Source organism: Sesamum indicum, linkage group LG1 (assembly GCF_000512975.1).
Source record: "Sesamum indicum cultivar Zhongzhi No. 13 linkage group LG1, S_indicum_v1.0, whole genome shotgun sequence".
Classification (NCBI taxonomy): Eukaryota; Viridiplantae; Streptophyta; class Magnoliopsida; order Lamiales; family Pedaliaceae; genus Sesamum; species Sesamum indicum.
The window spans coordinates 17,734,460-17,758,539 of NC_026145.1; the positions used below are offsets into that span (position 1 = coordinate 17,734,460).

General features: G+C 34.0%; 3 protein-coding genes across 10 annotated transcripts; 1 reads left to right on the top strand and 2 right to left on the bottom strand.

Annotated features, from left to right (window-relative positions):
* On the top strand, positions 707-3,371 carry LOC105172592. 2 transcript variants are annotated; one of them, XM_011094114.2, is made up of 5 exons: positions 737-825; positions 1,287-1,409; positions 2,000-2,087; positions 2,502-2,584; positions 2,660-3,371. In XM_011094114.2, the coding sequence occupies exons 2-5, from the start codon at positions 1,357-1,359 to the stop codon at positions 2,919-2,921; spliced, it is 486 nt and encodes a 161-aa protein (XP_011092416.1). In that variant the 5' UTR covers positions 737-825; positions 1,287-1,356; the 3' UTR covers positions 2,922-3,371. The 2 variants fall into 2 exon arrangements, with proteins under 2 accessions (XP_011092408.1, XP_011092416.1); XM_011094106.2 differs by lacking the exon at positions 1,287-1,409 and having other exon boundaries at positions 707-825.
* LOC105172605 lies at positions 3,603-9,390 on the bottom strand. Of its 3 annotated transcripts, none has more exons than XR_848667.2 (8): positions 8,404-9,390; positions 7,592-7,827; positions 7,430-7,494; positions 5,713-7,351; positions 5,424-5,623; positions 5,051-5,237; positions 4,066-4,954; positions 3,603-3,880 (listed from the first exon to the last, which is right to left on the bottom strand). XR_848667.2 is itself a non-coding variant. In XM_020696453.1 (8 exons), the coding sequence occupies exons 3-8, from the start codon at positions 7,740-7,742 to the stop codon at positions 4,314-4,316; spliced, it is 2,883 nt and encodes a 960-aa protein (XP_020552112.1). In that variant the 5' UTR covers positions 7,743-7,827; positions 8,404-8,576; positions 8,682-9,390; the 3' UTR covers positions 3,603-4,313. The 3 variants fall into 3 exon arrangements, 2 of the variants coding, with proteins under 2 accessions (XP_020552112.1, XP_011092426.1); XM_020696453.1 differs by having other exon boundaries at positions 3,603-4,954; positions 8,404-8,576; positions 8,682-9,390; XM_011094124.2 differs by having other exon boundaries at positions 3,603-4,954.
* LOC105172619 (protein PAIR1) lies at positions 17,803-23,248 on the bottom strand. Of its 5 annotated transcripts, none has more exons than XM_020696876.1 (12): positions 23,038-23,248; positions 22,490-22,676; positions 21,942-22,086; positions 21,507-21,641; positions 21,114-21,166; positions 20,846-21,004; positions 20,632-20,697; positions 20,478-20,524; positions 19,569-19,719; positions 19,201-19,276; positions 18,621-18,729; positions 17,803-18,060 (listed from the first exon to the last, which is right to left on the bottom strand). In XM_020696876.1, exons 1-11 carry the CDS (start codon positions 23,100-23,102, stop codon positions 18,623-18,625), a joined length of 1,191 nt encoding a protein of 396 aa, XP_020552535.1. In that variant the 5' UTR covers positions 23,103-23,248; the 3' UTR covers positions 17,803-18,060; positions 18,621-18,622. The 5 variants fall into 5 exon arrangements, with proteins under 5 accessions (XP_020552535.1, XP_020552529.1, XP_011092442.1 ...); XM_020696870.1 differs by having other exon boundaries at positions 17,803-17,997; positions 22,490-22,679; XM_011094140.2 differs by having other exon boundaries at positions 22,490-22,679.

The window sequence follows — 24,080 nt, forward strand, 5'->3', positions numbered from 1 at the left end:
TATTTTACTATTAAAATTTTGATAATTCGATTATTCAGAATATAGCATTTTCTTTTTAGTGTTATTTTGTGAACATATTCATTGTTTAGCAATACATATAATACTGTACGAAACAAATAATTATTTTTTATTCTCATATATTTGAATTATGAGTTCAATATAGATATATTGCATTTAATTTGTGGTGAATGTTTGAATATCAATAAATATTAAGATTTTATATTTTTCTATGTATACTCTCAATTTTTTGGAAAATATTTTTTCAAATTTATGATTATCTTATCAAATACAATTATACGATGCCCGACAATTAAATTTAAAAAAAATATTATTTGTTGTCAAACAAACATATCCTAATTGTATTTTAGATTTTTTTTAACTAATCTAAAATAATAATTATCATGAATGGATATTCTAAATCAATTAAATGTTGTTGGAAAATGAACAAAATATTTTCATACATGTTATTATGCTATCTTTTTTATTTATATATAAATTGATTAGAAATTACGATTGAATTTCAAAACGTGATATATTATTCATTTATTATTAGTCCAAGAAAATTTAATGTTTAATTTTTATTTATCTTTTTAAAATGTAAAATTTATATTCATTTTCAATTGAAAGTACTGAATCAGTACCTTTCTTTTTTCTGGATATAGTAATTTTAATAATTAATTTAATAAATAATAAGTATGTACATAAGTTTAGTGTAATGGCATTTCCTCTCCCAAGTCTCTCTGCTCCTCTCCGCCGCCTCCCCCACAATCACCGGACACGGGAGCCCTCATCCCGCCGGAGGCCGCCGCACATCCCAGAACACAGGCAAATAATTTTTACCTTCATCGCACTCTCAATTTTACTCTCTTTGAGTCTACTACCTATTTATCTCTAAATTTGTTTTCTCAAAATCCTGCAATGCGTTCATTTCATAGTTACAGATGGAAAGTACTACCTAGCTTTTGCTCCACTTGCCTCCTTTAAACCCTAGTTTAAATCTTGAACTCCTGATACAATTGTGTAAAGGGACCTGATTAAATTTGAAGTTCCTGTCTTTTCTTTATCGGGTATGGTTTTTTTTTTTTATTAAAAAAATATATATATATGTCACTTGCGGAGACGTCAAAATACTTGAATAGGTATTAGATGAAAGTTGGTTAAGTAAAAATTGTTTTCACGTGTTTAAGCTACTTTAACGAAGTTACGGAATTTTTCTTTGCTGGTGTTGGAGAGGTTATCAAATTTTCATGGATTTGCATTTTCGGTTCTGGTTTCTTGAAACTCAGATGATGGATTGATGGTTGAAACAATTGATTGTTGCTGTTTTTTTCTTGGCAATCAAGAATTGAGGATGTAATGCGTGGATTGGATTATGTGATGAGTTCATCGCATTGTTTTATCTTGTGCTGGTCAGTATTGTCTTCTCTTATAAATCCAAAGTAAACAGATATGATTAATTTGGAATGAAGAGTGTAGAAGTGTTGAATCTCCTGGTGGCTTGGACCATGGTTCTTGTTAGACTCAGTTGGAGAAGCCGTTGGATGGTATCTTGTACTAAGTTCCCGTAGTGCTTTATGTTTTTATGACTCGTCTTGAACGACATCTTTTAACTCTTTTGCAGTAACAGAACCAATGCCACGCAAATTTAAAGATGGTTTCAGGCATAGATTCTATTTTACTGATTGAAAATGAGTTCGACATTCTTAATCATTGGCACGATACACGGACTTTACTGATTGTTCTCATTCTTTGTTAGAATACATATTATAACTGGTAACAAAGCAGTACGAAATGTTAGTTCTCACATTTAACTGGAAGTGAAGCTTACAATATTATTTTGGGTTACCACGTTGGAAAAATCATAAGCACTTATAGAATTCACTGGCATCTCAACTACTGAGAAAGAATATGCATTGGATTAGTTCTGATCTGTTTCTTGCTATTTTGTTATTTAAGTATCACATGAGTGATCTTGACTGTGAATGTTCCTACTGAACAGGTGGGGTGAAATGGTAACTAATACGGAAGAAGATCCAAAGCAAAAATTACAGCCTCAACTGGTGAAGTTGGACAAAGGATTCAAATTGGTAAACATATTCTCATGGTTTATAGTTTGCTCGAAATATTGATTATCTGCTCTTTAGATGGGAAATTTATACGCGGTTGTTGTAGACTGATGACTTCTTGAAGTGCTCTTAGCTTACCTTTTTTGCTGCCTTTGCAATTAAGATAATTATTCTCTACATAAAGTTACGAAAAAGTACATCATATATTTTGCCGAAGTTTGGTTTGCAAAGAGTTACTTGCTGTAGAAACATATATCTTAACCCTTCTATTTACCACTTGTCTATTATGCTATTAAGTTTCTATATATGTATGGTTTTTTTGACTATGAGGATCTGATAAATGCATGATGTAAATTTGACACTGAAACTTTGTTGTGCAACTCACTTAGGTGGCTTTATAGGCTATGATCTAACCAAACATATTACTTTCTGCAGGCGGAACAGTGGGTTAATAACATGAGTAAATCCTCATATGATGAGAAATCAACTCTATTAGAATTAGAAGGGCGGCCTTCTAGGTCAGTGCATGTGCATATTCAACTTTACATTACGTAATTATAAGCATAATTTCACTTTCCTGGAGATTTTTCTAGGCTTGGTATTGGTGCAACAGTTCCAAAACAGTCCAAAGTTACGCATTCAGATAATCCTGTTGAAAGAAAACTGCTTGCCAAGTTGCATGCTGACAAAAGAAAAGTCGTCAAGAGGGATGAGGATTTCGTGCCATCTGCAAAAGATGGAAATGTTGATGATGACAGCGAGGAAGAGGAGACGGAAAGTAAAACCAGAGCTTTTTCCAAGAAGAGACATCTAAGTTTGACTTCACCCCTGAATGCGAAAAAGAAGCATAAATAATTGGCATAATGAGAGGTGCTGTAAAAGTTCTCCAATACTCAGCTATAAGTTTTGCTCACATCCCAAGATTTGCTGTTGGAAGATGATCCACCAGTTGAGAAGTTGAGTGACCACCTTTTATTTTTCATGGAAGAAGCTATTTCAAGAATGGTGGTGAAATGGCGGATCTGCAATTGTTAACGCATTGTTATGTAGCAACTGCTTGTTTCATTTTCTTTTTCCCTCTTTAATTACTGTAAGCTGCTGTAAGATTTGTAGCTTTGGGCATTGAGATGGGCAACTGCATGTTTCATTTTCTGTTTCCCTCTTTAATTACTGTTAGCTGCTGTAAGATTTGTAGCTTTGGGCAGTGAGATGGGTTATTCAGTCGGATCTCGTAGAAACTACTCCTTCAGACAATTCCTATTTTCCCGAATCTTAATGTTAATAGTACTATATTTTTGTTTTCAAGTGCATTAGATGTTGCTTTGGAACAGAGGATTAACCCTTAAACCCTGGAGCAACGTATGTCCTGCTATAAGAAGCAACATATGTCCTGCTATATGAAGAGATACGTGGAACGAGTACAGGACAGGTTGGAGCCTGTAAGTGGTTTAAATCCCCTCTTCAACAAATACAATTGAATTTGTTTCTGTCATAAACTTTTGGTTTGTACTTCAGGAATCAAAACTTGAACAATAGTTTGGCTGGTTATTCTGAAAAATCATATAGAAGCACGGCAACTGTTAAAATCAGCTACATGGCAATGCACGCATTATTGTTCAGTTACAATATGGGAACATCAGAGACTAGTCAGCAGAAGAATCTAGTTTTCTTTACAAACCAAACCTATGTGCAAACAAGTAATGAAACAAAATGCCAAGCGTATGAATACAACACACTAAACACACCAAAGCCTGAATATTTAAGGATCATACAGCAAGAAGCTTGATCGTCTCTTGGGGTTAGATCCACTGAACCTGCAATCAAAGACGGGTTTATAGCACCACAGAAAATTCTAATGCCTTCTCTGGAGAGTGCATGTGGATGCTTTTGAGGCAAGGATCTGTTATTGTAAGTTTCTACCATGAAAACCTCCGACACAGACTCGACTGTACTAAGAAATTCTAACTATGTCGTAATGTTGCAAGTAGGTGTTTCTGACCTTTATCAAGAGCTCTAAGTGAAAGGCATATGAGGCCCAAAAAACTTAGTTGGTTGCAGAAACGTCTCTCATCTTCCAGATAAACCAGAGTAATCATGTCAACAGGGACATCAGCACGAAAACAGGTAGGTCACATATGATACTGAGATTTTTCTCATCTTCCCCAGGTCTATGAAAGTAATCATGTTTTCTCCTAATTTAAAAACTAGGAGAATTGACACAGAATTAGTTTGAGACGAGTTGGTTATTTACAAGCTGGTTTCCTCGATGGCTTTGGATTCAGCTTGAAGTGCTCCAAACTCACACTCTGAAGCATCTCCTGCAAAGTCCAGTACAGTGTCCACCAATTCATTGAAAATGGTCTCCTCAATTTCAAGACCAATAAGCTCAATATCTGATTGGAGATTCATCCATTTTCCAGATCTTGCCAAGTCTCTTTTGACAAGTTGGTCCAGAGAATGAGGCTGCTGACACTGAGAGAGATGCATTTCAACTAGTCTCCATATCTCCTGAATAAGATCCATCCCTTTAGGGACTGGTCGGGTATTCCAGTTAACATGTGATATCCCAGTAAAGCATCCGAAATAACTTTCGCAAACCTCCTTTAAAGCTTCATTAGCAGAGTCAAAGAGGAGTTTCTGATCATGCCGGGGTCGGCTAGAAAATAACTCAACTTCATCAAATAATGATGAGTCGAGGATTTCATCCAAAGAAAGCCACCTCAAAAGAAATTCATCCCAGTTCAAACCAGAACCCAGCAATACTGCTTCCACATATTCAAAAGCAGATTCCTCATCCTCAAGGGATATTCTCAGACAAATTCCTTGATCGTTTGCAGAAGATGATTGTTCTTCAAAATGAAAATGCCGCGGTTCAATTTCATTTTGAACTGAAAGCCACAAAAGGTTGTATTTCAGCATGAAAGATATATAGCACATGGAAATCCAAAGGTGAGACCGTTATAATTCTTTATCTAGAACCAAACCTGGCCGGGATACACTACTTCCAGGACTGATATCATCATCTGTGAATAATGGCTCAAGAACAGATATGGGACTTGGTCTCTCCATTTTGTCAATTATAGAGTCAGAATCTTGGACTTCCCTGCTAACTGGAGAGCGCGAGGGTGACACTGTTGGAGAAGACAATATTTGGTCTTCTCCGTGTAAATCCTGGACAAATTCAACATGAGTAAGAAACATGGTAAGAAAACTCCAAGAAGGAAACACCAAAACAGAGAAGCACGGAGTATGAAACCATTGCCATCATCACTCCACATGAGCAGAAGGCTGAATGCCCCTAAGGTACTGGGTTACAATTTCCTATGATGTAACAAGAATGAATGACGGAAAAATTACCGATTTGAAGCATGGGGATGCCTTTAGGAATTCAGCAACATTTTCTTCATTGTCTAGTTCTCTAGTATATCCTTTCTGGAGATCTCCATTGATTGAACTATTAGATGATTTAGAGGAAATATTAATGATCTTTTCCTCTTCCTGGGGGCTTGATTCAGTTGTTTCTTCAATCTCCGCAGCTTTTGAAGATGAACTCTTATCTGTTGGTTAAAAAACAAGTTTCTTTTAGTGTTATCAAATAGTTAGATGCCTTAACAATTAAATTACCTTTAGAGAGGGTGGTATCTACCTTCAGGAACTATAGTGTCTTGGTGGAAGGATTGAGTTTCTGAAGAACATTTCTCATCATCACTGTGTGGAATATTAAAATTGCTACTCCAAGACCTTTCTTTGTCCTCGGAGCTGCTACTAGATATGCATGGTTGGCTCTCCAAATTTTGCCTTCTTGGACTTGGATGATTATGGTTTTCTTGAAAAACCCCACCCACATTATTCTTAACTATGCCACGTGGGGATAATCTCATCTGTGCAGTTACAAAGATATCATCTCCGAGTTTCCTAGGGCTGCGGCAAGGGGAACCATTATACTCGGGGAAAGAAAGTATCCTACCTAGGGATTTGGGCAACTGCCCTGTCATTGGCTCCACATTTTCTTCTCCACTCTTCAGCATCTCAGAGAGATGTTTTTTAGCCTCAATATAGATGTTAGATCCCCCAACTCTTGGATATTGGTAGGTTTCATTCACCATATCTGAACCTTTGCCTTTTGGCTTACCAACTGGTTCACCCTTCTTAAAGCTGGGGGAAGATTTATTGAATCTTTCAGTATAAAAATGGTTCCTATTTGGTGAACTCCAGCCAAAATTTTCTCCAATGCCACCTTTATCATTACTCCTGTTTTGCTGCTTAGGAGACAGTTGAAGGATAATTCTATCCGGAGAGATCCCTTGTCTCTCCTTTCCAATTGCATGCCTTAGTTTTCTTTTAATTTCAGTAAAAGAGAACTGGGACATACTTTTATCATTGTGCACTTTATTATCCATGGGTGACTGCAACGAAATGCTGCTAAAGGCACTATCAGTGTCAGGACTCTGTGCCCCTGCTGGCCCAGGCTTCAAGAGGACAATTTTATTCGGTGATTGGCAATCCCGGTCTGCTCCGGAGGGGTAGCACTCTAGAGACTTGCTTCTTCTTCTGAAAAAGTTTCTGTGTTTACGGCCACTAAGTTCATCAGATTTTATGTTTACTGGTATCTCTTCTGAGGAACTGGATGCAGGCAATGAACTAGGTGCTTGGTCTTTGTTTAACTGAGCATCCTCTAAATTTTGGATGTGCTTTGCCAGTACAGAGTTTGGATCCTGTAGTAGCTTCAAGAACAAGTCCTTGTTTAGACTTAACGTTTGCAGAGCATCCATGAACTCATTGGAGCAACAAGAATTCCCCTCTTCCCCAAAACGCTTACTCTTACTCAGCCTCTGTTCTATCAACTGTTCCACTGCTGCAATTAATTTTTCTTCAACAACTGCAACAGCCTGGCCAGATGGTATATCAAGATCACCATGAAAATCATGCTTCAAGCAGTTCGTCTTTCTCTGATTAATCTTGACCAACTCTTCCATTATCTTTTCCAGATCAAGATTCTCTGAAGGCTTTTGCTCAGGAAAATGGTTAAACTTTTCAGGCATCAGGCATCCTGTGGCATCCAACTCAGAGACATCCATATCTGTAGACTTAATGCAACTTCTGTTTCTTCTCTTTTGATTCTTTTTCATATGATTTCCATTTTTTGAATTGATTTGCTCCAAACCCATTTCAGAATCATTTGGCTGGTTAGTTGAGCCTTGCTCTTTGACCATCTCTTCTTCCATTAGTTCCTTCACACTTGTTTTTGCAACATCAGCCACAGCCATCTTACTCTCTTCAGTATCCTAAAATATAAAGAAAACTAATATAAGGGAAAAAACCGGTCAGATTAATGTCAGCAAGGATATTCCGCCAAAACGTACCACTATGTCTTCACATTTTTCAGTTGGAACTGGTACAATAGTTTGAGTACTTGGTTGTCCAGCACCTGAGAAGGTGGGGGTTAAATACCTCAATTTCAAAAACTTGGTTCTAAAAGATTCATTATGAACACTTGAATTAACAGTCTTCACATAAAGCCTTACCAACAGTTTGCTTGCCCACTCGCTTTCTATCTGCAAGCAAGCGTCTTGTGGATCGACCATGACGGAAGTCAAATATGCTAATTAAACCCCATATACAACCCGCCTGGTCTCTCTCATGCCGTGAAGGGCATCTTTGTTTTCTCTTTGCCATAACAAGTTACTGCTAGGCTTCAATGATTCACGTTCATCTAATTATCCTCCTCTTAACGCAAGTTTAGCTTCAGCCACCAGGAAGGCTACTCACAAATCAAAACAAAATTGGAAAGAAAGAGGTGAGAGCATATCATAAGCACTTCTTGTGTACCTTCTCCATTCAGTATTCAAACACCAGCAACTTCTTGCCACTAAAATTTTCGTCAAATCAGGCAGAAGTTTGACCCAAAAATGTGAAACTGGATGGTTGAAAAGAACACCAAGAATTCTAATTAAAAGTTTGCACTTAGGAACCAATTTACATAAATATATCGTCCAGGCTTATAACTGATAAGTACATGCAATCTCCAAAATGTACATTTCATACGATCAGTAATCTATAGATATGATTGAGAGGTAATTCTGGAAGACAGAAAGAACACAGAAAGAGAAGAGAAGGGGGGATCAAATACCAGAAAATATAACTGCAAAAAATATTTAGTTTCCAGTGAAACATCAGAATCAAGATCTTACGTTATCTATGAGCTTAAAAATAAAGGGGAAAGAAAAAGTAGAGAATGGAAAAGGCAATTAAAAACCTGATAGTTACTTCAATATCCCTATTTGAGAAGTCAAAAACTAGAAAAATAAATAAATAAACACAACATTAGGATTATTACCTGAAACTTGATACAACATGCAGCCAAATATACTTCCTCAAGAATCCAGGAAAGAATGTTGTCCCAAGTCACTGTAGCCCTCTCTGTTTCGCAAGGAATCAACTTTTTGACTTTATTTGCTCTTACCAAACAAGCATCCAACGTGCTTAGGGCAATGGCAACTTGATTTTTCCCTTAAACGAAACAATTATCACCGGAAAGTTTGTTAAACCACAAGGAAAATTCAAACTCTTATTCTGGGATCTGTCAGCACCTTGAAAGATTGTTGATCAACCAACCTCGCCTTCAAATGTGCTGAGATATTCTTCAACAAGCTTTAGTTCTCAGTACTTAAAGTCACAGTCCCTCAATTATATCTTCACCAGATTCATAAAAGATAAAACTACAAGACCCTTTCAGGTAAAACCTTGCGAACCCACATGGAAAATAGCAATCAAGATTGAAAATTTCCACCCCCCCTCCCCCCCAAAAAAACAATCAAAATCAAGAAAACCCCAGAAAATATTTTCTGAAAAATGAGGCTTCCTTCAGCCTCCCTCTAACAGAACACAAGTTCTCAAGAACAAAAATCCAATCTTTGACAGGTATTTACAAGCACTCAACACACGCAAAACAAAGGAAAGGTAAAAGAAAGAAGAAAACTGAAGCTTTATTGCTCCGGTGGAAGAGTATCCAATTCCAAACCGACCAAAAAGAAAGAGACCCACAGGGTAAAATCAACAGCCCACTTATTAAAATGGAGCAGAAAAATTAGATGTGGGGCAGCCATTAAAGACTGAAACCCAGATATAAAGAAAAGAAAAAGAAAGAAAGAAAAGGTTGGAAAGTGTAAGTAATAGTGTGTGTCTGTGTGTGTCTGCGCTTTTCAGAGAAGAGAAGAGAGAAGAGGAGATGGACAATTGTGAAATGTGCTGATGACAATATACTGTAATGAAGGAGGGAGAAGAATAGTATGTAATAACATATGCCACCTGCGTGTGCAAAGGTGTGCACAATGGGACCACACCATCACTTGACATATACAAGAACAAGGAGAGGGAACAGAACATTTCTACCATCACAAATACTTTTTTTTACCTCTTTTTATATATTAATTAGTAAGAGTTTGTTATATTAAACTCATAAATAATATATGAAATAGTAAGAATGATAGACCTCTTTTTATATATTAATTAGTAAGAATGTGTTATATTAAAATCATAAATACATATATGAAACAGTAAGAATTATAATATTACATGAGTGATATAATTAATATTTTGCTGATGTATGTGATTCATTCCACCTAATTTTTGCTTAAAAACTATCTTAATATTTTTCTTTATTGTGTACAAATTGAATTTGTTGAACTTTTGACTTGAAAATATTGAAAAATAACATGTGTTGATTATGATTTATTTCAAAGTACAATTGGATCATATTATATTTTTTTATTTAAATATAATAATTATTGTATTAAGTATTCGAGTTCAAGTCTTTTAGAGTGAATTTAGAGATTTGCTTAGCAAAGATACATCTTGAGTCTCTTAGCTGCGAAGCTTACAAAATAAATTACTATTTAATATAGTTCTTTGATACTTAAGCCAAGTAAATTGTAAAGAAAAGATGAGTAAAGGTCGTAAAAATGCTAGTGGTTGCAAAAGTTGTACCTGTTGCATGGAGGACAACTGTTTATAATTTTTCAATTGTATGATTTCATGTAAACTAAAAATATATAAATAATCGGATGATCACGATTAGTCCGTTTAGAATAAACTAGGATGAGATTGTACAGACCTTAAATTAACAAAACTAATCTGAAAAACGTGTTTGAAAATGATAATTATCCTCTGGAGATGTTTTGATACGACCTTCATAAAATATACTCCATCAAATATTAGTTAAGAAAATGACATCTCAAATTATTTTTCTAAATCAAAGTCTAGTTGAAAAAGGATCTTTTTTATTTTTTATTTTTTATTTTTTTGAATAGTCTCATTCATTCCTAAGGAACACTCATAATAATGAAAAAATTTCATTATTCATCTTACTATATATTTATTTGTACAAATCCTTGTAAATTGGTATTGAAATTCTCATATATTTTCACTTGTGTTGATACCATCAATCATACTATAAATATTAATTTGTAGACCCCATAAATGTACACAGCCCAATGCCTCTGATAGACAAAGCAAAACACATTGCTGTTGAATGCTTTCTTGTTTTTCCTTTTAAGATTGCAATTTTGGAGGGTAATAAGATTGTAACATCTGAAGGAATTGGAAGCAGACTCACTGAAATAGAGGAAAAAGCGCAGCAGAAAATGATACTGTGTGTTCTACTCTTTGTCTTCTTCCCTCTAATACATAAACATGTCATTTGTAGGACCATACTATAATGTATATAAGTTAGGATAACTGGAAGGGTAATTTTGGAATTTGAATTTTTAACATTTCACTCCTAATCTATGGTTTATTTATATAAATTATACATATTTTTTTTGCGCAGTTATAAAAACTACTCTAGTAGCAAAAAAAGAAGGGGTAGTTTGTGTAATGATGTTGACGTATTTCGTGGGGTTGTATGTGTACTTTTCTGAAAAAGTATGGGTAGTTGATGTAAATAGTGTTGATGTTTTTGATCAGTGTATTTGTAATTTCTTAAAAAGTATGGGTGATTTCTAAATAGACCATAAGTTAAAGATGTAGTAATTATCCCAAAAGAAAACTTAATAGTAGTGATGTAGGAAAAATTGTAAAAGACATGTATACTCCCAACAAGAGTTTATTACACCGGGAAATAGAGGACCGACGTGTTTTTAATGGGATTAAATCTATTCAAGTTACTGACTCGAAAGCATAATCGTAGATTAGAAGATACATGGTAATATCATGGAGCTCCATGTGTATAATGTACTATGAGGAAAAGCTTTAAATACCCTCGTCGCTGCTATTATTTGATAAGTTAATGTCAAATTTATAAAAAAATATTTTATTTTTATTAAATTTCATGATTATTAACTGATTTGAGCATTAGAGTGTTTTCATTTGGGGTTATCTAATGGACTGACTTGTGCTTTTGTATGCTTGTTTCCAAAGAGACTCAAGTTGAGGATTTGAACCCCACTTTACAATCGAGCGACCAACCACCTTATTCGATAGAGATCATCGTTGTAAAATTTCTAAACATCTTTGTTTAGATTGAAGTGGATGTACAGGGATAATTTTTTTTTATCCAAGTTTAATAATAGAATTCAATTTGTATGTGTTGTAATGATTGTCATTATTATGATTAATTTGAACTTAAATTTGAATTCAATTTCATTTGCCTCCCTGAGAAAAAAAGAAGATGGAGCTACATAACCAATCATTAAGCCTTTGTCCCTCCCTTATGATTTTGCTATTTGCTTTAAATTCTGCATCTAATATTTTATTTTTGGTGGTAATTAACTTCTTTTTGTTAATTTGCCTTTGTGATAGAAAAGTTGAATACTATATCAAAACAATAGCATTTGATCTTTTTCTTATAAGTACACCATACTTTTTATAAGAGGGTGGAAAATATTATAAGGGCACGAAATCAAAGCAATTATCTCATTATTTGACCTGATTATTTTAGATTTATTGAATAATTTCTTAGAAGCACTAGCAAATCTAATTTTTTTTATATAAATATATGGTATATAATTCATCAAAATCACAAGTTGCAGAGTACAAATAATCTAGCATTTAGTACAAAAAAGTATTAAAAAATGTTTTATAAATTATCAGTATAGTATATTCGCACCACCTGATTTTGAGTTTATTTACACAAATAATTCCTATTTTTTGCTTAATTACAAAATTACCCATGACATCTAAAAAAATTAAGAATAATTTATGTAATATTATGTGTAATTTTTCAAAAACTAAGAGTAATTTATATAAATAAATCACAAATCAGATGTGGATGTAATTATTCATAAAAATTTCCATGTTGCGATGACAAGCAAAAGAGAAAAAAAGAGTAAGGGAGCAAATGGTGCAGAGTGCAAATAAATGCATGGCCTCGTGAAAGCCATCATTAAAGAAGAAAACAAAAATTTTACTCTAAAAATAAGAGTACAATTTTTTGAGCTTTTTGGATTTTCCAACGAGGTGCCAGGCTTTGCAGGTGATGAACTTGAACCCGCCTGATCCTGAATACAATGCAATTAAATACTTTTATTTTATTTTATTACTTCATTCATTATCTATTTATCCCGGACATTCAATTTAAATATAATTAAACTTTCAAAATATACATGATTAATATTAGAATTCCAATTTTAAAATGATATTATTATAGTTATTTTACTAGTAAAAGATAGTAACGGCAAAACATAAGATTTACGTGGTTCGAAAAATTCTCAAATATCTATAATTACCCAACATTCATTTCTACTAGAATTCTTCTCGATAAATTATAATAAAATGTCACCTATCAATTATTTATACTAGGACACCTATAAAATATTATAAAATTATAATTTTAATCCCTAACAAATTTTTTTTTGAAAAATAAGAGTTCGATTCACAATCGTTGCACTTGTAACGTTGGGTCAAACACCATAATCGAACAATTATCAATAGCAACAAAATGATCATTTCTTTTCTTTTTAGTGGTGGGAGCTTGGTGGGTAGCTGGTGCCTGTTTGAGTGTTGGGGCCACTGCTCCTCCAACTCCAACACCAACACAGTGATATTTTGTCCAAGTAATTGAAAGCTCGGCTTATAAGACAAACGCCCAGTCAGTAGTCCCCCACCCCCACCTCCATTTTCTTACTTTCCAATTTTCCTACATTTTTGGATTTTATATATAATTTAATAATAATGGTAATCATTATACATTAATCTAATTCAGATTTTGTCAAAAACATATTTTTTTATGGAATTTATCTTTAAAAAAAATGTGATACATTATAAGAAATTACATTTTCAATTCATACAAATTTAACCTACTCAATTATAGATAGACGGACACTTCATAAGTCGAATAACAAAAGTAAGATATCAAAATCTTGACATTGTTCAGACCCCACTGAGTCTATAGATTTATGTATCTATTTCTATAATGGATAATTATTAGATTGCTGATAATCTTTATTATTTGTTGACTGATAATTAATAGCTCTTTATTAATATATGATATATTAATGTGTTTAGAAAGAACTACTAAAAAAACTCAAAACAACTACTACTAAAATATAGGAGTAAAATTTGACACGATATTTGCTACTCGTTAAAAAAAAAAAAACAACAAATGAACATAATGGGAATTTATTGGAAGTACCGGTGTGGAAGAGCTGTCTCTAGCTAGCTACTTCTAGACAAGGAGAGTTTGATGGATCATTCAAGTGTCGGGTCCGTACAACGTGTGTAGCCACAATATTCTATTAAAATTTTATTGTATTATTCGATATATTTAAAGAATAAAAATATATTTATATTTATAAAACTTGAATCTACAATCATACGAACTGTTAGGCCCTAACATTAACAGTTGATGGGATAGTATACCAAAATTTGGGAAAATTTTTGTTGATAGAAAGTGATGGGGGTGTGGGGATGGCATGACACTTGTTCAGAGTCTCACATATACACTGGCTTAAGATGTCTTGAATTGATTTCAGTGTCTGGCAATCACTCGCACGAGGGATTTTGACATTACATTCAAGGCCTGTTGGTGTATTCAATGCAATAAAAAGTTAACTGTAATATTGTGTAGGATGTAAGTGGTCCTTAATGTATGTGTGCGACTAGTTTGTGCATCTAATGTGTACTTGTGTTGTAAGTCGACATGCTCAAAGTTAGGAAGTTTTGGTGATAGACGTCAATACATATAAATAAATACACTTATTATATAATTAATTATAACTAATTATATAATATGTATATTGTATTTGTTATATAATTGATTTAAATAATCAATTCTATCTGAATTAGAATTTTCGGACATTATATATATAAAAGCACACACGAGAGAGAGAGAGAGAGAGAGAGAGAGAGAGAGAGAGAGAGAGAGAGAGAGAGAGAGAGAGAGAGAGAGATGTGAGATGTTTAATTAAAAAAATGTAATGATTTTTAATATTTTTTTATAAACATCACATAAAAGTTGTTTTGTGCAAGTAAATGCAAATGGGAATTTCACCTTTGGAGAGAGAGAGAGAGAGAGAGAGAGAGAGAGAGAATTAAATTCCTTTTCCTTCTAAACAAAATTCAAGCCTTGTTTCTTTTATCAGTTGCTTATCCTAGAAGAGAAGTAGAGTATTAAAAAGAGTGAAGAGAGAGGGATGGGGAAATGATGGCCACAAGAAGCACTCATTCAATCATGCCCACCACCAACTTTTTATCTCCACACACATGGTGGCCAATATTGGTCGACATTTAACTTACCGATTGCCATAAAAAAGCTTCTCCCAAAAGAAATTTATGTAGATTTAAAGTCAAAAATTTTAACTACTTTTTTTCAAAAAGTCCTTGATTGGTAAAACAACTTTTTTTTCAACAAGATAGACTTGTAGTGATTATATTTCTTGTAGCTTGAGGTAGCAGGAACCGAGAATATGTTGAAATTCCAAAATTGATGGATAATGGAGAATTAAAGCGAAATCAAGAGAGAGAGAGAGTATATAACAAAAGTTGGGATTCCTTTCACTTAGACCACTTAAAACTTGGTTGGGTTCTACCTGCACTAGTGACTAGTCTCATGATTACTCAGATGCGGTTATCTAATTAGGTCACATACATCCATCTATAAAGAGGAGGATTAGTTAAGACTTAAACCCAGACAGCATAACTGCTAATTTGGATAGCCAGACCAGAGAGGGGAATTACAGTAGGCTAAACTCAACTTTCAGAACAATGTCTGTACTTTGTGGGTCACAACTCACAAATAATTGTTTTTAGTAAATAGATAACATACAAAATGAATATAAATTATGTGTACAACAACAATGCTCTTTGTTATCCAGAAACTATAATGCTGTTAGGCCCTATTTACTTTGTAATATGAGTTATTGGTGACAAAATAAAAAAAATCTTGTATTAATTATATTATGTTTACTTGGATTGTTTAGATTGAATAACTCAACCTATCCAACCTAAACATTAATTAGTATCGAGCTCTTGTATTAGAAACAAATTTCCATAATGCAAAATAAATATTTTATTTGGATATTTTAAATTACTTAGACAACCTAAAAATGAAAAATAAATAGAGTCTTATTATGAAGTGAAAGGACAGCTATCACCATTAAACAACAGGGAAAATAGATAAAGAAAATGAAGAGGTTTAAAGTTTGGTACAGAGAATCAACAGTACTATCACTCATGACGAAATCAAACCTCGTTGGTTCCAATTTATCATTTTCTGGACTTCTATTTTTTTTTTAGTCTTTTTAAAGTGGGTGGGCTAAATGCTAATATATGGAAAGAGAAAGTAATTGAGAAATCATAATTTCAACGACTCTGTGTAGGCATAGGATGCTGTCTCTATTTGGACACTCGTTGTCTTGAAAATGACTCTATAGCCTAATATTTAGTGTTATAATTAAATAGTGAAAGCTAATATATTATAGTTACATCACAACTGGTTATTATAATTGCACAGACTATGTAAAGAAGTCTTCTTTTCAAAAAAAAAGAAAAAAGAAAAAGAAAGGAATAGAGATATCATTGTGAGTTGGAAGATTGGGGGAAACCATGGAATGACGAGTCATAACATCATATACAATAATGAAAATCAACCTGCCTTGGCCGACAGTTTTATTTTTAAGATATTTTGAAAATCATATAAAATGAATACAAATAAGGAAGGAAATAACAAAAACAAAATCTTTAATCTAAAAACATTAAAAATTGTTTCTCAATCCAGAAGTCTCTTTTTACCAAGCGTTGGTTCCAACGTCTCCAACAGTTCAATTAGGACATATAATGACCAAATTAGATTTTATTTCCATGAAGTTTAGTGAAAAACATATATATTTCAAAAAGAGATTGGGAAGTCAGAACGAATTAACCTAATACAGTCCTTTCAACTATTAAAATGGCCCACTGTCTAAATTTTACTCTAACAGTGTGTTCGGCTTTTTAGGTTATGAAAATGGAAAGTTGGGCTGTTTGCCGCATTACTTAAAAAAAATAAGAAAGTTTTCTGAAGCTAGAAGTATAAGACAAATCGTCGTCCCAAACAAGGTTTGATTTCAACAGAAATATGTATACATTACATTATGCGGTATCCAATACTATTGATGTCTAGATCAGAACCGTGTGGTCCCTAAATGTAGTTGCATCGAATCATTTGATCATTTGTAAGACAGATTATTTGATTATCACAAGGAATGAAATCAGAGGAAGGCAGAAAAATGACAAGGTATTGTATTTTGTATAGTCCAAGATGGAGTATTATTATAGTCGAAAAGAAACAAGCTTTTCTTAATCATTGAACTCAAATAGGACAATATATCCTGTGATTGGAGAGGAATAAACAAAGGGGTTTCTCATGGAAACTAATTCGATAATTAGTCGTGTAAATTGTGCCTAATCACCATGATTACTTTAGTGCCAGGGGATTAGGAAAGACAATCTAGGCTTTTCAAAACATCAGATCCTAGACTTATCGAGACGTGGGGAGGACCTACACTGGATGGTGTTGGTGGGAAATACTTGATTAATAGAGGTCCCATAAGTCTTTATAATCATTCTTTACCATGCTTTCCCAGCTAACAATGACTTTAGATCAAATTATGGGATGATGATGATGTAACAACAAGCGCTTGTTATTTAGATGTTAAGAAGAAAAATGAACATATATTTTTCTTGTAAGTAAAACAGTAGGAGCGGAACAACCAATAGCAACTCAAGAAGTGACCATATAAATTTCCAGAGAGAACTCCACTTCTGTAAAAGGCGTGCTTGTAAATCCTAATAACTCGATCTACGGTGGGATAGTTCAAAGTTGAAGGAGCTTAATTTGCTGATCTAAGTTGTTACACAAGTATCTTATCAAAGACAAGACAACACTTAAAAAGGAGGCCAAACAAATAAATTGAACTTGTAATTTCTTATCTAGTTGCATGCCTTCAAATAGATAGAAGCATTTACTGAGTTTCCACAAAAGTGAAATTATCCCTGACAGACTGTTGTAAGAGCTTTTGATCTTAGGCAGTAAATGAAATTTCTATCCAGCTCTTCTGCTAATAATATAATGTCCTTATATGTATATTTTCTTCAGTTATATCAGTACTGCAAAAGGATATGGCCTCAACCATTTAGGAAAATATATTCTTCGCATCATTTCATCTTCAGGTAGGGTGTACATTCCCTTTATGTAGAAGTGGTTGAAACCTTTTTATTCTAAAGGAAGAGTTTTGTTATCATCAAAAAAAGGAAAGGACTGTGAGCAAATTATGAATTACTATTGTACAAAATATATTGTTCCAGAGTGTTGATATACAGGAAACAATGAATGACAGATGGTAGTCTGATAGAAGACATGATGGTGATAGAATTTGAGAACCAAACACACCTGGTTGTGGGGAAGGGAGGGTGAATAATCTTTATTCACTTTTGGGGCGTCGATCGATACATTTATCTGCCATGATCAAAATATCTTGTGACTGTAGCAACATTATTTCAGGTTCTTTTATGTTCTTTCCTGAAATGATCACTAGCATAAAGGTAACACAAATTTTGGGTAATTGCTCTCTATGCAAATTCAACAGTGACCAAACAAATGGTGAACCAATCAAAAACAGACAGGAGAAAAGACAGTGATTAAGAAATATATTTACTTTATCAGACTATTCCTGTTGCAAGTGATAGATGAACAACATCATGCAATTGACAATTTTATAAGCTATAAGTTTTTCCTCAATCCAGACTGAATATATGCATTTGTATTTAATTAGGTTGCTATTTTTTGTTAACACAAAAGAAGGAGCAGAGAAAGAAGAAAAATAACTCAAGCCTAGTAACCTCTCTATTAGTAAGGTAAGTAGTGTTATCTGAAGAACACTTTCCATTAACCTAATAATAATATTATGCCCAATCTTGTTTCTGTACACAAGCAGAATTAAGGTAGTATTTCAACTTTGACTTCAAATCGTCGTGGATGCATCCCATAGGGTTCCATTTTGGCAGTATGAGAGCAAATGGAAATGTGGCAAAGCATAAATGGAACTGTTTATATTATATAATATCATATCAATAGTATACCTTTAGTTTATGATGATGGTATCACAGTACTTTCTCTTTCTCCTCCTTGCTTTCCTTAGAATCCTTGCAGTTTCTTCCTTGGCTTCCTTTATCGAATATTCATCTTTTTCTAACAAAAAAAACACGCCCATACTCAGATAACAATCACTAACACTGAAAATAATTATGGATGATTAATTAATGTTACAACTTCAAAATAATATCTTTCAGCATCAGAAAAATCCCCTCCAGCCTCCCAATGTAAAGAATATCCAGCATACCCTTCCACCATTCAGTCCCGGCCTCAGAACAATAGAGTCGCAATGATCCTCTGCTAAGTTGTCTAGCATGTACGTCATTACATCTCAAATATAGGTTTAAACAACACTTAGTTTTGAGTGTTTCGGCGCATAAAACATTAGATTTGATTAGTTATGCTAAACTGATGCAAGCATGTATTTCTTCCAGAGTTTCCGTAGGCATAGTGATAAAATAGTTTACATTCCAGCTTTAAAATCAGTCAGGATTTTGCTGAAAAATGAAATAGTATAACATGAAGAACATCACAAGTTAGTGTTGGAAAAAGTTATAGAATTGTTACCTGTTCCCTTTTCCTTAAGCAAACAGGAAAAGCATCCATCAAGTTCCTCATCTGATTCAATGACAACTCTACATTCCTGTGCTCACATCAATATACATTTATTATCAAGGGCTTTCCTGCTGCTCGGAATTTAATTTAGATTTTGCAACACGAAATATAGAGTCTTCTAAAATAAATTGTATGCCACAAAGTTCTAAAGTAGAGATCTTCATAACAGCCCAGCTGATGGTTGTTTGGCAGATCTTAAGTGGTATATCAGTATATACTGATAGTATTAGACATCCTTTTTGTGCCACTTAAGCTTGCTTGCACATTTGTTATACATAACAAGCACATGGATAGGAAAAAGAACAAGGCAAATAGACTACCAATTGATGTGGTGAGATTTTTATCTGGTTGCTCCGCTTACTAAGATTTCCAACTTTGGGGGCTGCTCCTTCTTGTTTTACTGATGTCCAGCCTCCCATTTTAACCTTTGTTAGTAGACTTGTTTGTTGTGCTATCAAAGGCCTTGGTGCACTACAAGCAAGAAAATCTTACAGTCTCTCAGAAAAAGATGGAGACAAGCTTGGTTAAAAAAAATTAAAGAAAAAAATCAATGAGAAGATTAAAACAAGCGTGAATATATTTTGTGCTCAGGCAGGCCCAGACTGCAAGGAGTCTGGGTTCTTAATGCAGTGGTGCACATGTGAGGGGAAGTGACCAAAAGTACCTTTAAGATCAAATATGCTTGTATAGAGGTAAAGGAAAAACAAGACCTGCGTCTACATTACATATTCATTGCAAAGCATTTCTTCAGACTCTGTGTTTACATTGGAATCTTACTTTCAGTTTTCGGTTGGATTTAACCACAATCTTCATGCATAGAACACTTCTAGAGATACATAAAACACTAAGGAAATAGTTCAATAGAATAGCACTCAAGAGCATCTGCTGTGGATGAAAATGCAAAAGGTAGAAACTGGGATGCAGGATATCAGAGCACAAAGACTTCTATTTAGAGCTATCAAAATAATGAATAGAATAAATTCAAAGAAGCTTGTGCATTTCCTTTAACAAAACAACAGACTTCCAAATTTTGGGTTTCACCTCCCCGAAACAATTAAACAATCTCCTCGAAATTTATCGTAACCTTAATGTCATCTACAAGAATTAAAACAACAACAATAACTTAAACTGCCACATCTCCAAGGGAATTTGGTTCCGCATTGAGTATATAACAGGTTGCAAGCAAGACACAAATAGAAATCCAGTTAAGAAAAGCTTTTAATACATACTCAGTTCGAAACTGAACTTCCTGTGGAGGAGCATGATAGCTGACAGCCTACAGATATAGTACATATGAAAGTTTGTGAAAACTTCAAAGATACCTAAATACTTCAAAAGAGATTCAAGTTGTTCTATATTTCTTAAAACCAGAGACAAGGGTACCTTTGGACCATGCATGGGAGGAGTAGCTTGCTTTTGTTTTGGAATCGTAATACCGCAAGAAATTGCCTGAAATTATTTGAACAATAAGTATAATCAAGTAAATTCTGTGGGAAGTGAACTCAACTGCAAGGAAGTGGACACAAGCACTTGAGTCAATATAAATGTCCACTACTGTCCTCTGGAATCCAATAAAAAATGTTTTATGCACACATACCTGTATTTCTTTGAAGAAATGCTTGTGGAGGTCATCTTGTAATTTCACCAGCTTAGTGTCTATTTTCTCTGATAAGGCTGACAGCATTGAGATTATCTCCCGAGAGAGAGAGTTCAAGCCCTTATCCAGGCAAGTTTTGATGTCTTCTTGTCCTTTGCTCTGATCAGTATTGTTTTAATTAACTTAAATCAAATAGCCAGCTTTGTTCTGTGATACAACCACATCAAGAGAGTAAGGGTATAAGAGGTCCAAACTAAGCAATTTTTACCATTGATTGCAGTGAATCGTCATGAACAATTAATTTCTGCCGCACGCCTTCCGCTGAACAGGAACTAGAAAATATGTCATGGACTGTAAATCAATATTAACAGCATATAAAACATTTTCTATCACTTTTCTCTTTTCTCAAAGGCCTGAAAGTCAAATTGCAACATAGGTTAACTCCAGCATTTAAAAGATGGGATCAACTTATAGTAATTATTATGTAAGCATTGAAACAAATATAAAGTAACGGTTACATAATCACCACAAGACATGCATCATTCCTGGAATTACAGAGAAAGCCAGCTCGAATTGCAGCTTCCTCAGGGGATGAATGTAAAACCTTTTAATTGCATAGTTAATTTTGGCTTCTTACAATATAGACATGCAGTATACTCACTCTCTAATGCTACTTCTTTTGTAGCCTTGTTTACTTGCATGATGTCACTCTGAACAGAATCCAAGATCATGCCAAACCTACTTAATGAAGTTTCAATCATTCCAATCCTGCGTTCAAGGTCTTCGCTGACCTGACCTGCTTGGTGCAGAATAACAAGTTCAAAGTTGAGTGACTAACTGTAACAAGATGAGGATTATTATTAGTGACATTACTGTTGCGACTTCATTGTTTTTAATCAAACAACATGAAGAGATTAACTTTTCCACATAAAAGCTCTCACCTCAAAATCAGAATCACAGTAAAAACTTTCAGATTTAGCGGGAGTTTTTCCTACTTTCTATGTTACACTTCTCACTCCAGGAAGACCACTAACTAGAAGGCTGCAATTAAATCAAGGCTATTTTACTACATTCTTTATCAACTGTGAAGTCTTACATTTATTCTCTTGACTGGACCACTTGCGCATCGAATTGTTGGAAGTTCTAGATACCACCATCTGACTCTCTTCTCGTGTGTAACTCATAGGAGGTAAGCACGATGACCTCCTTACTGAATTTTCTCTTTCTTGAGATCCTATTTTCTAAAAGTAATTATGAAAAACAATCACATTTCAGCTAACAAAGGTATCAGGGTTAAATTTATGATCATTAGCTTAATAATATTTTCAAGTGAAGTCCAATGGAAGATCAGAACACACACCCACACCCACACCCACACACTCACATATGTGTGTATGTATGTATGTATTTATGTATGAGTAATTTTTATGTTTTTTGACATGCATACAAACTTATATGAACAATCTTTTGCCAATAAAAATCTCAGAGTATCATCCTTAATCATAAAACATTAAGCCAGAGTAGATTGATCTATGATGATTTCATCAATATCCCATATCCGAAATTCCTCTAGTTGAGAAGATCTATTTATACATGCTCATATGATTGTATGCAAACAAACAAAAAAATTATTTATGTCACCACCTCGTTAGTAAGGATCTCATCTTGAGAGTTCTGTGAAAACTGAGAGTAGAGACCATGCTGGGATGAAACTCCCTGTGAAAGGGTCAGCTGTGACTGTAGTGGCTGCTGTGGCCGAAGCTGTGATGCGACTTGGCTTCTTGGAAAGATCGAAGAAGACTCTAATCCACTGGAAACCACACTCGGCCTCCTTCTTGATGCATCACAAAACAAAACATGAAATCTTCAATAATCCGGCAACACTTTCACCAGCAAAATTTAGGTAACTTGCATCATTTGTATCACAAAAGAGGCACTGATTTAACCAAATTCCAGATTGAGTCAGATGGTAGTGGAAAAGTTTACTACATCCTTCTCAGAATTATATATCAATGTCCACTAATTGATTAATATATATATATATATATATATATATATAAATTGTTCTCCTCTCTGTCTCTCTATTAATCTCGAAATATCTCGTACATTGCATATATGTGTATTAAATCAAAATAAATTTGAAATGTACACCTCTATGCACAAACATAGGAGTAATGAAGAAGAAATAGAACCTAGTTTGAGGAGGAAGAACGGAGATGGAGCTGAGATCGCAGGCTTTGTTGATCTTCAGCTTCATTCTATCGCAAATCAACCTCTCGATCAACTCAGAAATTGAAACAGCAAGGCTTCAGTAAACCGAACTTTTCAAAAGTAAATCCATTGGAATTAGAACTTTCAAATTCTTCTGCCGACTCTCTTTTTCTCCTCCAGGTTTTGATTTTATAATCTGAGTAGTGTGCGAAAATGTAGCGAAAGCGTCCTGTTCCCAAGGGTTTTTATAGTTGATATTTTGGATACGGGCGAAGTGGCGGGAAATTGGCGGACGGAATATTTGGGCCCGAAGTTCATAATTCATCGCTTTGGGCTTTTGGTCGGCCCAACTATCCCTGCACTGGACCAAACTAAAAACGGTTATACATGGAACACTGCTATAAAAATCCCTGCAAGTCCTTTTCTTGTCTACCAGAAGAAGTTGAATCAAATTAATTACATAATAATTATAATATAATTTTCTATATAATAATAAGTGCATTAATTATAGCGTGTTGTGCGTATTTACACGTTTTAGATGTGTGGGTCCCCACGCGGAAATGATATATTGTCTGTGCAATTATATATATTGTATATAAATATTGGTATTGTCCATATCATGTGTAATTTTTGTGGTACGGATGAAGATTGTGCTTTTAACATATAAATTATTAAGGTCTACGTCAAATGATACCCTAATAGGTTTTCGATCTGAAATACAAATTGACAAATTTCGAGGACGTTTATTTACAACTAATTTCAATAAAATTTTCGATTGATAAAAATTTGTTCGAACTCGACTGATTGATACTTAATAAATCAAACTTAACTAATTTTTTTTCTTCGTTAAACTTTACAGCTCGATTCTAACTCAATTGGGTAAGTGTATGAATAATAATAACAATATATTTAAAAATATCAAGATATTCGAACTCGACTCATATTTGATTCAATTACATTTGGATTAGATTAATAATCAATCAAATTAAAACATAATATTTCAGAGCTCAATAAATAATTCAAA

What these genes read in the sequence shown, in the direction of transcription:
- LOC105172592 (XM_011094106.2), top strand. Translation starts at nt 716, where the DNA reads ATGGCATTTCCTCTCCCAAGTCTCTCTGCTCCTCTCCGCCGCCTCCCC. An exon ending in CCGCACATCCCAGAACACAG is followed by an intron (nt 826 to 1,999) that starts GCAAATAATTTT and finishes CCTACTGAACAG; the next exon opens with GTGGGGTGAAATGGTAACTA. An exon ending in TTAGAAGGGCGGCCTTCTAG is followed by an intron (nt 2,585 to 2,659) that starts GTCAGTGCATGT and finishes AGATTTTTCTAG; the next exon opens with GCTTGGTATTGGTGCAACAG.
- LOC105172605 (XM_020696453.1), bottom strand. Translation starts at nt 7,742, where the DNA reads ATGGCAAAGAGAAAACAAAGATGCCCTTCACGGCATGAGAGAGACCAG. An exon ending in AGTGGGCAAGCAAACTGTTG is followed by an intron (nt 7,495 to 7,591) that starts GTAAGGCTTTAT and finishes CCACCTTCTCAG; the next exon opens with GTGCTGGACAACCAAGTACT. An exon ending in AAAAATGTGAAGACATAGTG is followed by an intron (nt 7,352 to 7,429) that starts GTACGTTTTGGC and finishes TTTATATTTTAG; the next exon opens with GATACTGAAGAGAGTAAGAT.
- LOC105172619 (XM_020696870.1), bottom strand. Translation starts at nt 23,102, where the DNA reads ATGAAGCTGAAGATCAACAAAGCCTGCGATCTCAGCTCCATCTCCGTT. An exon ending in ACGATTCACTGCAATCAATG is followed by an intron (nt 21,005 to 21,113) that starts GTAAAAATTGCT and finishes AATACTGATCAG; the next exon opens with AGCAAAGGACAAGAAGACAT. An exon ending in ATTTCTTCAAAGAAATACAG is followed by an intron (nt 20,698 to 20,845) that starts GTATGTGTGCAT and finishes AAATAATTTCAG; the next exon opens with GCAATTTCTTGCGGTATTAC.